Source organism: Bactrocera neohumeralis, chromosome 4 (assembly GCF_024586455.1).
Source record: "Bactrocera neohumeralis isolate Rockhampton chromosome 4, APGP_CSIRO_Bneo_wtdbg2-racon-allhic-juicebox.fasta_v2, whole genome shotgun sequence".
Taxonomy (NCBI): Eukaryota; Metazoa; Arthropoda; class Insecta; order Diptera; family Tephritidae; genus Bactrocera; species Bactrocera neohumeralis.
The window spans coordinates 62947677-62963625 of NC_065921.1; the positions used below are offsets into that span (position 1 = coordinate 62947677).

At 30.0% G+C, this 15949-nt stretch overlaps 3 protein-coding genes across 12 annotated transcripts in view; 1 reads left to right on the top strand and 2 right to left on the bottom strand.

Annotated features, from left to right (window-relative positions):
* The first annotated feature begins 24 nt into the window (after nt 1–24).
* On the top strand, nt 25–3330 carry LOC126755287 (transformer-2 sex-determining protein). Of its 4 annotated transcripts, none has more exons than XM_050467744.1 (8): nt 25–182; nt 486–565; nt 614–751; nt 1589–1667; nt 1732–1860; nt 2119–2294; nt 2367–2512; nt 2574–3330. In XM_050467744.1, exons 1-8 carry the CDS (start codon nt 180–182, stop codon nt 2588–2590), a joined length of 768 nt encoding a protein of 255 aa, XP_050323701.1. In that variant the 5' UTR covers nt 25–179; the 3' UTR covers nt 2591–3330. The 4 variants fall into 4 exon arrangements, with proteins under 4 accessions (XP_050323701.1, XP_050323702.1, XP_050323704.1 ...); XM_050467745.1 differs by having other exon boundaries at nt 27–182; nt 626–751; XM_050467747.1 differs by lacking the exons at nt 25–182; nt 486–565; nt 614–751 and adding an exon at nt 834–1068.
* LOC126755288 (biogenesis of lysosome-related organelles complex 1 subunit 1) lies at nt 3261–4075 on the bottom strand. Its single transcript, XM_050467748.1, has 4 exons — nt 3939–4075; nt 3807–3879; nt 3614–3746; nt 3261–3555 (listed from the first exon to the last, which is right to left on the bottom strand). The coding sequence occupies exons 1-4, from the start codon at nt 3997–3999 to the stop codon at nt 3433–3435; spliced, it is 390 nt and encodes a 129-aa protein (XP_050323705.1). The 5' UTR covers nt 4000–4075; the 3' UTR covers nt 3261–3432.
* A 2779-nt stretch (nt 4076–6854) lies between these two features.
* Nucleotides 6855–15949, bottom strand: part of LOC126757453 (WAS/WASL-interacting protein family member 2) — a 42418-nt gene continuing 33323 nt past the window's right edge. For 5 of the 7 annotated variants that reach the window (XM_050471378.1, XM_050471376.1, XM_050471379.1 and 2 more), the window contains 4 exons: nt 15525–15670; nt 14943–15460; nt 12426–12681; nt 6856–7761 (listed from right to left, as the gene is read on the bottom strand). In XM_050471378.1, the coding sequence (XP_050327335.1) occupies nt 7442–7761; nt 12426–12681; nt 14943–15460; nt 15525–15670 (1240 nt within the window). In that variant the 3' untranslated portion in view covers nt 6856–7441. Of the gene's footprint in view, nt 7762–12425; nt 12682–14942; nt 15461–15524; nt 15671–15949 lie in introns of all 7 variants that reach the window. The other 2 variants (XM_050471381.1, XM_050471380.1) reach the window with 2 other exon arrangements.

Genomic DNA, 15949 nt, shown 5'->3' on the forward strand with positions numbered 1-15949 from the left:
GCATTGTGAATATTGCGAGTACAAAAAGTTTATTGTGATTTGTCAGCTCATATTCAGAGCAAGCGGGCATTTTTATTTTATTCACAAGCTAATTGTAAAAAATCGTGATAGAATAATAGTTATACTATACTGCAAGCAGTTATTTAGAAAATAAAAATAAACCCCGTAGAATAGTTATAATGGTGAGTTTAGAGATATAGAATATTAGTTATTTAAAGCGACGATACGACGCTTGAGGAAGATTGCTCAAGCATACTACATTTTTAACCGGCATATACATATGTAATAAAATTAAAGTGGCTGATTAAGAAATTCGTGGAAACATTGAAAATAATCAGATATTTTAATATAGTGAAATATTGTATCAAGTTGAGTTGATATTAAATGTAATCAAACATTAACATAACCTCATTTTATGGGGTTTATGTTTAAGGCATTTGTAAAATGCTAATAAACAGTATTGAATTAATTTTTTTTAATTCTAGAGCCCTCGTTCACGTAGCCGTAGTATTTCCCCACGTCGCAGTTACACCAAGTCGCCAGTTCGACGCGGCAATGGGCGTCGGTATGTATCAATTGCTAAATCCAAACTTACTAAAATAGTAATTTTAAGTTTCTTAAATAGACGACATTCAAAAGAAAAGGTGTACAGTTCTCGCAGTAGATCAGCCTCACGACAACCGCCTTCTCCACCACCACTGCCATCAGGACGAGGTGGACGTTACTCAGAAGCCAGTCAAAGCTCTTCAACGTAAGTATCTACATACATGCATAATTTACATTAGTGGCTAATTTATGCATCTATATATTTAAATTTATTTTTCATGTCTTATCAGTCGTCATGACAACCAGAATTTTTTTATTTCTGCAAAGTTTTAGTTTTACAAAGTGGATACATTTTCTTGCAAGGCGTTCATAGTCGTTTAAAAATCATGAAACGTGTGCTTTTTGCTTTAAATATTTGTGACATTTGAGTTGCTCGAGTAACTATATTTATATATATATTTTCTAAAAATAGATACATAACAGCTTTCACGGCTGTAAATAACTAAAGCCTTTCGACATGGTGTGAGTTTTGTAACTTGAGTTTAAAATGATTTGTCGAAATCACGAAATATTTTTAAGCACTGTATTTACAACGATAGTTTTCAATAACGTAGTGGTTGTTTTTCCCGTTTCAGAATAGTGAAATTGTAGCAAAAACTTATATGAACTCAAATAATGAAAGGCATAATTTCAATGTAAGATTCAATTTCAAACATTTACACAGAATATACTTGAACGGCAACAATTCTTAAACAAAACCCCAAATGTTTCTTCTGTGAATTAAATGATCGAGACAAATGGCGGAACGCAAAAAATAAAAAGTACACAATAGTATCAAGTCTAACGCAACAGCGCAAGTTTTGCAAATTTCATCACAATACAATCCTCTCAATGAAACTCAAGTGTGAAATGCATTAATAAAATGAATTTTAACGGGCACACATAACAACCTAACGATCAATTTTGAAAATATATATTTACACTTGGTGTGGTATATCCAATATTCAATATTTGAATTTTTTCCTTTTTCGCATGTTAAAAGGTCACTCTCTCCCCGTCATGGTCGTCGTATTTCCCGTTCACGTTCCCGTAGCACATACGAAAAGCGTCGTGGTAATAGGGTGAGTCCTATTGTCTGGCCTTAAAAGTTGTGCATTTGTAATATTTCTGGTTTAAATTTGACAGGAAAAGCCAGTGCAAAATCGGTGTATAGGTGTATTTGGTTTAAGTGTGTATACAACGCAACAAAAAATACGTGATATATTTTCCAGATTTGGACCCATTGAACGAATACAAGTTGTAATTGATGCACAGGTGAGCATATTGATTATACAAGTAATGAGACATGGAGTTGCCACTTATAAATTATGGATACATTTTCAAATAAAACTTTTTGTTAAATGACATAAAAAATGGCTAAACCAATTACTTTCTAAATTGGAGATAATGAGTAGCACGCCAAAGACACTTGCGTGTACTTACTAAAGGCTCTCCCATACATTTACGATAATAACATTAAAATTATCTTGTAAATGTTGTTTTCTAATATAATATTTTTTTTATTTTCCGCAGACTGGTAGATCGCGTGGATTTTGTTTTATTTATTATGAGGACATAGCGGATGCAAAGGCGGCCAAGGACGCTTGCTCTGGCATGGAAATTGATGATCGGCGCATAAGAGTTGATTACTCAACAACGCAAAGACCGCACACCCCCACACCTGGTGTCTATATGGGCCGACAAACTCGGTATGTAAACAAATAATAGTTTAATGTATATAAGTAAAGATTATTAATTTTTCCTTACCTTCGTTTGCCAAGGCGTGAACGTGAGCATAATGATCGCTATCGAGATGACTATCGTCCCCGTCGTCGCTCGGGCTCACCTTATCACAGTCGCAACAATAACTACCGCAGTGATCGAAGGCGTCGTTATGAACGCAGCCGGAGTCGTTCCTACTCGCCGCGTATGTATTAACTCGAAATGTTATGTAATCTAGAATGAAGTTGTTTGTTTTTCGTTTACAGGGCGTGCACGCTATTAAAACTGTTATCAGTAATATATACACAAAAAACATAAACTGTAGTAGAGGTGTCGCAAAACGCTCTGCTACCTATGTTTTCAAATGGACATAGTGTGCAAAATTTGGACAAAAAATACAGATTTTAAACAGCTGCTGAATTATAAGGAAATATCATGAGTTATTGGTTGCTTACGTCCGTCTTTTGTTAACGTTCTCATTATATTCAGCATTTGGCAGCAAATTATTTATTATAAATAATGAATGGAATGTGTTTTTTAATTGTAACAATCGAATTAACGTCCTATTCAGCCAGCAGCACAATATTGAATTATTTCGCCCAAGTTTGGCATTTACTCTCAGTTCTTATTATTTATGCTAGTTTCAATGCAATTACAATTGCTATTTATTTAATAACACCATTTATTATTTGCTCACTTATAACACATTTTATTTGTTGACTACCAAACATTTTTATAACTCTATGTTTAGCAGTAGATAGTAGTGTATTGCAATTTCATAACTAAAACAAAAAAAAAAAAAAAACAAGCACCATTTAAATGTGATGTAGCCACCTCTGCATTAAAGAATTTGCATATTTAACAATTTAAATGTATGTATGTCCACTAGACATCAAATAACTGAAGTGGAGACGTTTCGCTGTTATTTTTTATATATTATAAAAAAGCGAGACTTTGGTTTACTTGTAATTTTAATTAGTTTTAATATTTACTAATACAAATGGAATAAACGAAAAAAATCAATGGCAAATGAATTTTGATTTCTGTATGTATAATCTACAGGGAAAAATTTGAAATCGTAATTGGAAATATTTCAGAATGTATAACTGTAAATAATAGTCACAGTTATTTGCTAGCATTATGTTGTTGTGCTTGTCTGGAGGTCTTATACGCTATCTCCAGTGTATTTTGTATGACTTGCATATCACTTTCTATGCTACGTGCCCAATTCTCAACATCACCCAGCTCCTGGAATAACAAAAATAAAAAAAATCATTGCCATTAAACCTTCAAGAAACGGATGTACCTTCAATGCACTACTGAAATTATCAATCAATTGCAGCCACTGCTGCGTCTGTTTGGCAAAGTTGGTAGCGCCGACGTGCAACTGTTTTGCCTCGGCATCCAAACGTTTTTGATTCAAATATGCTTGTGCCACACTACCAAAAGTAACATTAAAATTAATTTTGCGTTCTTATAATATGTAAGCACATACTCACCCAACATTTAAGTGGTCTACAATGGCCTGTGTTAACTCATTTGATGATTCAATAACGTCTTTGCGTCGTATTTCTGAACATAAATTAGTTTATTATTACAACGGATCTTTAGTTTTGTTTCTTATTGCATACCTTGCTCCTGTTTTCGCTTGGCTTGTTTAACTTGATATTCTTTAACCATAGAAGTTAACATTTTGGAAATTTTCACAACAGTTTGTTTACTACAACAGATGATTTGTTATTACTGTTTGTCTGCTTGCAAAGTGGAAATGTGCATTCACAATAGTATTTGAAATGAAAAAACTGTGATGCCATTCTATTTTTTTAAGTAGGAAATGCTGTGTGAAGTTCTCACTTATTAGGATTTCTAGATATTTTTTTAGCAATTGTTACTTAATAGTGAGTAAGTTGCTTTCACTCATTTCAATTTGGTTTTTTTCCCCTTTTTGTGAGATTTCTTTAATAAAAAACTTGGAAGTCATTTTCATAAATATGTATATATTTTTCATTTCATGTTTTTTAGATTAATAAGATCGTTTTAATAAGATGTTCTAACAAATACAACATATGACTAAAAAATTTTAGTGAATAAAATACTTTATAATTAAAAAATCCACTAACAAGTAATTATTGTTTATCTTAAATTCATAAAAATGTAATATGCATACACTCATACAAACATACACAATTAATACTTTTTATATTAATTCTATTTATATAATAATTCTGGTATGTTTTTAAACATTGCAATAAATACTTATCATCAATGGTAGAAGTTGTTGAATAACAACAACAATTAAAAAATAGTAAGATTAAGAATATAATACGACTGAAATAAAAACTAAATTGAGTGAAATGCAATCGATTAAATTAAATAATATAATACAATAATAAACGATTAAAAATAAGCAAGTAAATAAAATATGTACATATATGTATATTATAATAAAGAATATGTATATTATTTAAATTATTAATATAAATTATATAAATATATTTTAAAAATTAAAAGTAAGTAGTAATAATAGACAAACAATAAAAAACAAAAATAAAATGTTTATAATTAAATAAACTAAATTGAATATTAATTATAAAATAACACTTAATATAAATAAAAATCATTGAAGTAGAATACCAATATTCTAAATGAAAAATAGTCAAAAAATAAGTATAACTACGATAAATTAAAATTATTGAAGGAAACTTTACTTTAAGCAAACTTTAAACAAAAATAGTTCAAAAAGACGTATAATAACAGTTTTTCTTTGAAAGTTTATGTAAATTTATAGATTAATACAGAGATGAGTTGAAATGAACGAAAGTAACGTAATTTCCATGTTTATTTTATTTTTTGTTATAATTTAAATTTTTCTTATGCTCATGATATAGAAATTTGTTAACAATAAAACACAACAGTATGAAGTTACCCAAGTCAAAGAGCGCACTCGCTATATTAAAATTAAACATTTACTTACATACACACATATGCATGTAGATATTTACTATTATTTGGGATATTTTGAAGTCCGAACAGTCAAATGCTTTCGATAACATTTCTAAATGTTTAATAATAATTTGAAATATATCATATATTTATAATATTTATATACATACACATATGTATATGATTTGCCTCAACTTATTATGTAATAATTGTATGTAACTATTAATACTTAGATATTTCAACACCAACAAGTGCCTTGCAGTCTATTTTCAAAAATACCGGTAATATCAGTTAGTGCGTTCGTTATTTCTTGTGATTAATTTTCTACAATATTTGATAGCAATATGCTGAATTAATGCTTTATTTGTTATTGTTTATTTATTTTTTTGTTTAACATTGCTAATGACTGTTTTTAATTTACAAATATATTTAGTTAGTTTCCTGGTAAATGCTGAGGATAATTCTAAATTTTAATTTTAATTTTTGTAACAGTCGTCTTCCAATTTTAATTTAATATTTAATTACAATAGAAATATAATTCTCTAGTTGTTAGTTGTAATTTTGTTTAATGTTTACAATATTAATTTCAATACAAATATGAAGGCATTATGTGTAAAAGAAAGTCTTTATGTGTATTGGAATATGATAGTTAATTTATTTAGTATAAATATTATGTATGTTATATGAGGCGGTAATAACCAGATTTGATGTTAATAAAAGTCAAAATCGACTTGCCGCGATTAGCTTCAGCCTGTCGCTAAATTACACAAGTACAAAGAATTTTGGAATTTTCTAAACTTGTATGCAGGGTTGCATTAAGTGCTTTAAAGAAATTAAAAGAATAAACACTTAAATTAATATTTTTTATATCGAAAATTGTAATAAAACACAATTTTCTAATTTCAAATCCTTATAGCTTATTGAAAAAAAAATTAAAATTTAATTTAAAATAAAGGAATGTGTACCAAGTTTATAATTAAAAATTAAAAAAAAATTAATATCACATTTTTTCGACCTCGCATTTTCAATACTATAGACCGATGATGAAACTATGTATACTTTATCAATTTTTAATTCCGATTTTGCAATTATAAATTAAATTTTCTTTTTTCACATCCAAATTTGTAATTAAAAATGTAATGTTTTTTTTTATATTAAAATTTCAATTTTTATTCCAGATTAAATTTAATTACAAATTTAAAATTATTAATTTCTATTCAAATTTTTGATTCTTATCCAAATATAAGTTAAATTAAAACATTAAATTTCTTCAAAATTTAGTTTAACTAGTAGAAAATTTAATTATAAATTTTTAATTCCGAATTTGCAATTGAAAATTAAATTTTCTATTTTTAACTTCCAATTTTGCAATTCAATAATTCATTTTCAATTCCATTAAATTATTTAAAACTTTTAATTTTGAATTCCAAAGTTAAATTTAATTAAAGTTTAAAAATTATTCTTTTTTTAATTCTATAATTATAATTTTTTAATTTAATATTTTTATTCCAAAAATAAAATATATTAAAAATTTCAATTGTAGTTCCAATTTTAAATTCAATTGAGAATTAAATTAAAGAACTTATGTTTTCAAAATCATTTTTGGTTAGTCTGTTTAATTATTCATTCATTAAAAATTCTAAATTATTAATTTTTCAAATTTGAGTTCCAAAATTAAATTGAATTAAAAATTTAAAACTTAGTTTTTACAAAATGACATTAAATTAGTTAATAGTTTAGTTAATTAGTAGAAAATTTAATTTTTAATTCAAAAACTAAACTTAATTACAAATTGTAAAATTTATTTTTAATCCAAAATCTTTTAATTAAAGAATTCACAACCCTGCTTATATGTATATTTTTTAAAAATTACTATAGTTTACTTTAGAAATTACAACAACTTCGCTTAAGAAGTTAAGTGACAGGTGTTCCGCCGAATCGTGTGCACCATCAGAAATTGCTTTTGAGAATATTAAACTACAAATACAACTACACTTACATATTCATACTATATTCAATATAACATATGTATATTAAATACTAAATACTGATTTATTTAATTATGCCTATATTTAGTTATTTTATTTTTAATTATCTTGCTAAAAATATGTTTTTACTATGATTCACATACGTCACTCCAACCCACTCCACTCTAATCCATTCCTCTCCACTACACATTGCAGAGGTATGTTTACCACTGCTGTGCTTGTTGTTGTTGTTGTTGTTGTTGTGCTACAGCACCACCCACACCGGCGCTGCCATAAAGGAAACTCGATTGTCTTATCACAGATACCGTTGCCGCAGCCACACCGGCTTGCGGTGGTGGTGCGGGTGCGCGATGCTTCTTCACACCCAAGGGAAATAACGGTTGTGCTAGCTGTTTGCGTGCCACACCGCTTGCTACCGCTGGTGATGTTGTATCTGTGGAGGCTGCTGCTGTTGTTGGTGTTGCAGTGTTTTGCCCATCAAAATGGTTGTTGTTGTTGTTTATGTTAGTTCCTGGAAGTGGCGCTATATTATAGGGCAAAGAAATTTATTTTTGGAAATATGTTCAATGAGTTTTTTATAATGATTTTATCTTGCATAAAATATGGCGTGAGCGCCTAAAAATATGCCTTAGTTATCAATTAATTTTAAGTGTGTCAAAATTAACGCTTATAACCTGTAAATAAATGTTTTTTTCTAATTTTGTAGTTCGAAGTAATAATAAAAAACATTAATGATAGTTTTCAACTGAGTTCTAGTCGCAAATGTTTAAAATTCGCCTAAAGATACAATCAATGACAACTATGGGGATGTTCGAGTCTCAATCACTGCGGCAGTATAGCAAGGCATCATCGCAAAAATTTTGCAATATAAAACAACACTGTCGCAATATTGCTGCAGTTATTTGCTTGCTCGAACATCCCCTAAGTGTTAATTGTTTAGACGGGAATATGTGGTTGTTGTTGGAACAGCAGGACCACGGTTAGGTAGAAAACTATAATAATAGCTTTTAATATAGCCAAGGTCATAGTGCATGATCTGACTCAACTTCTTTGAGAACGAAGAGAAGTTGCTCAATTTAAATGTCTTGCAGTGAGCATTTACACATGAAATTCTCAACAAAAGACTAATAGGTTAAAATATAGAACTGAGTCACGCATGGGTTGACTTATTCAGCTGCATCCAAGCATGACGAGTTGGATGGGTTTAGCCATGCCCATCTGTTTGTCTATTCGTTTGCAACTTTAACCCTCAGATTTTGAAATATCGATTTGAAAATTGCACACGTCCTTTTCTCTCCAAAGTTCGGTTCATTTGTCGGCACCTCAGATATCGGACCGCTGTAGCATACAGCTGTCATACAAACTTATCGATGAAAAGCAATTCCTTGTATGGAAAACTTTTTTATTTGACAAATTATCTACATGGAATGCAACAATATGCGAACAAATTTGTCAGTTCGGAAAACTATAGCATATAGCACAATTCAAACCAAGTTGTTGTATGGAGAACTTTTATGTTTTATTATAAGATATTTTCACGATATCTGGCATGAATTGTTGCCTAATGAAACGCTACTATCTCCGAATATATTGTTTAGATCGGACAGCTATAGCATACAGCTGTCATAAAAACTAACCACTCAAAATGAAGATTAATATCCTCTCATTCCTTTTTATTCTATAAATAATTACCCTGTGAGAGGTATTATAGCTTCAATGCAGCCGAAATTCAAGTTTTTTCTTGTCGACCATTATTTTCCACGAATATAAATTTTCAAAATTACATAAAATTTAATATTTGACATAACCCCAAAAGTTTTAGATGCGTTCTAGCGCACAAATATATTTTTAAATAATATAAACTCTAACTAAGCTGGAAGTTCTGTAACATACTCTAGACAATATTTCAAACATAAAAAAAATTGTCGGTATTCATTAAAAAAAAATTCAATAATATTTGTTGTTACAATCATGAATATTATACATAATTATAAATGTTAACATTTGCACATTCCATATAAATTTCTTGCCAAACAAATGAAATCGTTCAATCTTTACATAAAAAAGTATATGTACGTACGTTTGTGCACGCAATACAAATGAAGTAGTAAGAAAAATGAATTGATAATTTTTATTCACAAAATTTCTTTTATACATATTTTTTGTTTTGCTTATTAAAGAAATAAACACAAACAGAAATACTAAAATTAAAATAAGAATTAGACATACATACATTTATGTTTAAATATATATAAATGAAGGAGGAAATACTTACATATAAATTTATACATAATACAAATTTACATACAGAGTTGCATGCTAACAAAAAAGTGTTGTTTTTATTATATATTAAAATAACTATAATCGCTTTATATATTTTATATGTTTATTTTACTAAATTTTTATGCATTTAGCCTGGTAGTTAGCAAATTGACTTGTAAGTTAGTGTGGAGTATGCATTTGTATGTTTGTGTGTTTGGTATGCATGAGAATGATTGCTAGAAACATAAAAATGGATATTTTATTCTTTTATGTATTATATGTAGTATACAGTTACTAAATTATTGTGTGTAAATGACAATAAGTGATGATTGACTACTTTTACTTTTTTATATTTATAAGCTTCGTAAATATTCATTTATTTTTTCCCCCCATATATTATTATTGAATTTTATGCTTTTATTTAATTTTTTATTATAATTTTTATATTTTGCATTGCTGTGAGCTTTAATTATTACTTTTAATATATTGTTAATATTACATTAAAACAAGTGGTGTTAAAGGTAAATATATAAAATTATAAAGCTATATAAATTTTTTCACTTCAGTTTGTAAAAAAATATAAGTTAAAACAAGGTGCTGTGAGTGTTTCGAAAAAAATTCTTTTCATTTTAAATTGACTATCTTATTAAAAATAGTCTTAGGAGTTCTTTCTCTTGCAACGAAAACTCTATTTAAAAGATTTTTTTAATCCTTGTACCACTGTGCCCTTTTAAATAGAAGTGGCAAGTAGCATGCTTAGCGGCGTTTAGCAGTGTTTGTGCTTTGTATGCTTAGAATTATATGCATATTTTTCGACGCAGACACATGCTCACATTACGCCTGTTTAACTCAATTTTAAATTTAAAATTTAGTTCATTTAGTTGTAATACAAAATATTTAGTAAATTTATGAATTTAATATTTTCACTAACACAAATAAATTGGAAATATAATTACAGAATAAAAAAAAAATATCTACTATATAGAACAGCGAAAAACCAAAACTATGCAATTTTATATATATACTATATATATTCTACAATTAAATGAGAAATGACGAGGCATCAAATAAAAAATGCAGATATTCAACAGAATAATTTGAAATAAATATGTGCTTATTACGCCATTTCTCTCATTTTTGCTGCCTTTAACAAAAAGAAAAAGTGTTTTTGTATTTTTAGTAATTTTTATAATTTATTTATTTTTGAAATAATCTGAAACCTCTAATTTATTTACCAAAAACCATTTATTCTGTATTTTGTAAAATTAATTTCAGTTGAAGTTAAATATATATTTTTTGCCAAAAATCAAAATAATTTTTGTTTTTATTTTTAGAACTGTTTTGATATTTGAAAATGGTTAAATATGAATTTATTTTTGTTATTAATTAATTTAGCAAAAGCAATTTAATTTATTTTTTGATTTTAGTGACAATTGACAACTAATCTGTTAAAAAAATATAATTGCGCTTTAGTAAATTTTTTCAAGTGTAGTGTATTAATTTCTTTCATATTTCTGATTTTAGTAAATAGTTTTTCAGCAAAACTGTCAACCTTTAATTAAATTATAATTTGAATGTAGTAAAATTTTCAGTTAAATAAAAATCAGTTGAGTTTACATCTTTTAATTTTTTTAATATAATAAAAATTTTTCCTTTATATTATTTAAATTAAGATTTTTTAAATATTTTTTTTAACAAAACTGGCAAATGGCAATAACATAATTTCAATGTAGTAAAGTGTTAACTTTAATATTTATTTTTTATTTTTTTAAATGCTGTTTTTTTTAAACTGTTAAATATTAATATTTAAAAACGTAATTTCATTTATATAATTTAGAAGTGAGAAAAAATAAATTTTATTTTTATATTATTTCGCGATGGCAATACCAACTATTTCATCAAAAATCAAAAAAGACTTTTGAAGTTAATATAAGTAATATTAATAATTTTATGCATAAAAATAAAGAAATATTTATTTAGTATTTTTTATTTTCATATTTTCGAAACTATTTGCTTAATTAGCAATTTAATTATTGAAACTTCTAAATTTACTATTTTTTAATATTTTGTATTTTCAATTCATTATTGCTTTTAATTTGCTTTAAAAAACTGTGCAATTTACTATATAACGCTACATTTTCAACTTCATTGCTATATTTTCAAGGCAAAGGCTACTATATTGCGTGCAAAAATTAATAAATTACTCAGCGCTTAATGCCGTTTTCAATAATTACTGCTTGTTACTCAACAATTCATATATATAACACAAATATTTCACAAATTCCATAAAAAACCTATTAATTTAAATTAGAGAAAATCATATAAAATGCTTTTTTTATTATACATATATAGTTTGAACTTTAAATAAGTTAATTAGTAATTCTTATTGATTACTAAAAGAAAAAAAATGAAACTTCAACCGCATTCCATACACAGCATTCGCATAAGCATTCCATATAAGTAACTTAAAAGCTTGCATTTAAAATATAAAAAGTACTTTTTGTATTAAAAACAGAAAGTGTAGAAGAAAAATTGACTTTCGCACGTGGGAACAAACGCTGCTAGATTAGGCGCTAAACTATTACGACGTATGCATTCACAATATAATATTTTTGTTGCTTTGTTTACAATATGCTCGCACGCATTTGCGCGAATTTTACAATAAATTTCATGGTCATTACTACGACCCGACCTAAACGATTGTCTTGACTGTCTGCTTGCGGTCTGTCTGTCTAGGCTTGCATGCTCTTACTAACTAGCCTGTGTGTGACTGCTTTTTATGCCCAGCCAGCTGGCTTACATTTGCATACAACCACAAAAACTAACATAAATATTTAACTTTTGTTCTTGTTCACTTTAAACTGCCACACAGCTTTTTTGTCTTCTTCTTCATCATCTTCTTCTCGTCCCCATATATTTACATACCATTCGCTTTGGCTGTATAGACTTTTGGAATATTTAGAAACGGTGGCGGTTTTGGGAATTCGGTGACATTGTGGAAGACGAAACGGGATTCCAAATCGGTGATCAAACGGCTGACTGAATTGGCGTGCGATAGATTGCCAGCATTGTTGCCGAACATGGGCATATTGTTGTTGTTGGCTGTTGGCGGTGTTACAGGTGCGTTGGCGCGTATGGAAGAGTGTCGTTGTGGCGGCACTGGTGCCACGTTATTGCCAGTCTGTGGACGGAAGATTAAATGATAGTAAAAGATTTATTAAAATATAAATATAAGCTTTAATTTACGCAGGTATAAAAAAGAAAACCTAAAACTAAAATCGGTTTGAATTTTATTTTTGTTGTGCTTGATGAATGCGTTAACCTTGAAAGCATTTACTACGTCACAATGAATATAAAAAACCGTAAAAACTATATACATATATCCGCTCTAAACACTTGTAAATAGACAGCACAGTTACTGAAATTGCATAATTACAGCACGTTTGTAGTTCAGCAGCATTCGCGTAACACCAAAAACCGTTTTTATTGCAAGAATATTACGCCTTATCTGATGCAACGCAAATTCTTCAAATTCCGTTATAAATTATTGATTGTTTTACGCCGAAATTATGTTGATTTTTAATAATCAATCAATGCCACATTAGAAATATGCAATCACTTTAGGAAATCAGTGCATTTTAAATTTTTCCTGCTGCTGCGCCTAAAATTATACTATTGCTTTATGCGTTGTCTGACTGTCACAATGCAAAAATTTCACGCTGCTACAGATTTTGTTTTGCTATTTTACTTTTGTGGAGACATGCCATGCCCACACATACTCACGTGCACACAAAGCACACATATACACTTGATTATCCAGCGTAAAGCCACCTGACGACGTTCACATTCGTCAGAGGCAAATGAAATTGAGTGATACATATAAAATGAGAGAGAGAGAGAGAGCACGCAGCGAGAGAATGTAAACAGGACAATTACAATAATACGTGGGTTTATATGTGTGCAGTGAAGCTTTACTGCTATGCCAACAGAAGTAAACCTACGTCAAAGGAAATGTTTCTCCAATGTTCACATACTTTATATACACTTACTACGGTATTTTGTATGTACATATGTATTTTATGACACTTCAAAAGCCATTCACAAAGAAAAATACTATGTTTCTTTAACAAGACCAGGTAGGGGTTGAATGGTGGTACCAAATAACCGTAGCACAACAAATATAATATTGGCCTACATTCTTAATAAAAGCATTATTTATATTTATATACATGTATATTTATGAAGAGAACATTAATTGAGTGATAGGGGAGCTAGTTTGGTACGTTTGATAGTAATGTCACTTTCAAAGTAAAAGTTTTGACAATAACAACTTTAAATTCCGACATTGTTACATCCTTTAACTTCGGTTGAACAAAAAAAAAAAACAAAATAGTTTACAACACAAGGCTTGTTTTTGATGGATCAGTGAAAATATCTTGTCAAACGGTTCCCACGACAGTATGGTCTAAGAACGGAACGGATCCGGATTTTTATCCGGCCAAGCACTGTCAACACTGTCGAAACTACTTCAGAAATGTTTTCTGCCGCTACAACTACAACATATTTTGTCAAATACAAGAACTTGATTTTGTGCAGAGTATATGTTATAGGCCCCATATCAATAATTCTGCATCTCGTGGAGAAAAGGCTGTATGCCTGTATGTATAAATTTGAAAAATTCCACGTCCAGCTATTTTTGTCATTTTAGTAAATGGTGTTGGTTTGATCCCTACACCCCAAAAAATACTACGTTTTAAGAAATTTTTATTGTTTTTTTTCGGTTTTAGCAACCCGAAACCAACAGGAAACAGCTTCTAACAACTCTATCGCAAAATGACTGAAAACTAAAAGTTTGAGCTGCTCTCTGATAAAGCGGCAATTATCGCAGTTTAGATAACCAAATTTTTTATATAATAAATAAAATTAACATTGTGTCCATAATTTTGTGATTACAGACTATATTTTACATAACATGACACATCCTCGAATTTGCGGCACCTGAAAGAAGCTCAGAAGCTTCAGAATGGTTGTAGTAGTCAATATTTACATAAGTATTCTTCTTGGATACAAATATAATTTGTACACATTAGATATTTTGACAGTGTAAACAGTCACGGCTGTTCGAACTACATAAAGAGAAGCATAGAACTGTTAACGTGCTTTTACAAATAAAATAATCTATAGCATGAAATTCATCGAGAGAGGGTACAGGCACAAGCGTGCGAGAGAAAGTAACATTTCGCTTCCCGAAAAGCACTCAGCTAAATGTGAAATTAATTTCCATGTGAGCTTCAAACTGTTGCAGTCTAACTGTATTTAGTACATGTGCTTTATTATTTCTATTTTGCAAGCTGTTCATCAAATTTGTTTGTTTGTTTGGACACGTGCGAACATAAAACAAGGCAATTGGTCACTTAACGTAGAAAACGGAAGACTACTTACATTACTCGTTTGACGTAGCGGCGGCGGGGGCGCTTGAACTGTTCGATGTGGTGGCAGTGGTGGCGCATTCAATGGACCACCATTCAATATGATTGCCTTTATGGGCTTTTCTCGACTCGACGCTTGCCTGCTGCCGGGACTACCTGGACTGCCCTGAGCGCTGCTACTGCTGGACGACTTCATATTGGCAGCAGCAACGCTTGCTGTTGGCGGCAGTGGTGGTGGTGGTGTTGCATTTGTTGTGCTACGAAATTGATCACGCAACGCTGACACACTACTGGTGGAAGAAGAATTGGAAGGTGGTTGCGTTGTGGTGGGCGATGAGTAATTATTGCTGTTTACGGAAGAGATAAGTGTAGTGTTCACAGCGCTATATGGTATGGCCGCATTGCCATTGGCAGCGGTACTTTGGCCTCCCACAATACTATTCAGATTGGAATTGGAGACGCTGCGCGCCGGTGTTGGCGGTGGCGGTGGTTTGACTGATGGCGGTTTCGGTGGTGCCACTGTAGGCCGACCTGTGAAAAAATTATGTAATGATTATATTTTTTTATTTTTATTTAATTTTTTATTTTAGCTTACCAATTGGTGGATTTGGCGCTGGACGCATGCCGCTGCTGTTGATTGCTTCTTGCGACTGATACAGTTGGGCGAGTGGTGCGCGCATTGTGCCGAAGTGTTGTTGGTTGGGGAATATGGGCGCACCTGGCGCTGCAATTGGTGGTGATCTGTGGAACAGAGTACAAAAAGTGCTGTTGAGCAAGTTATACACAACAGTCTCGATTTAAAGTACATTCGTTTAATTGTCATTAAACTTGTATGCAGCTGACAGCTGTCGGTTGTTGGAAAAAATTTCTTGTGAAAGCAGAGAATTAGTTACTTCTTTTTCTATAGTTTGTTTCTAAATCGTCCGAAATAAACATATTTGACTGCTGTTTTAAATGTAATTAATTACTTCAAATTCTTAATAATTTCGAACCCACGGATAATGTTCACTTTCATTGCAA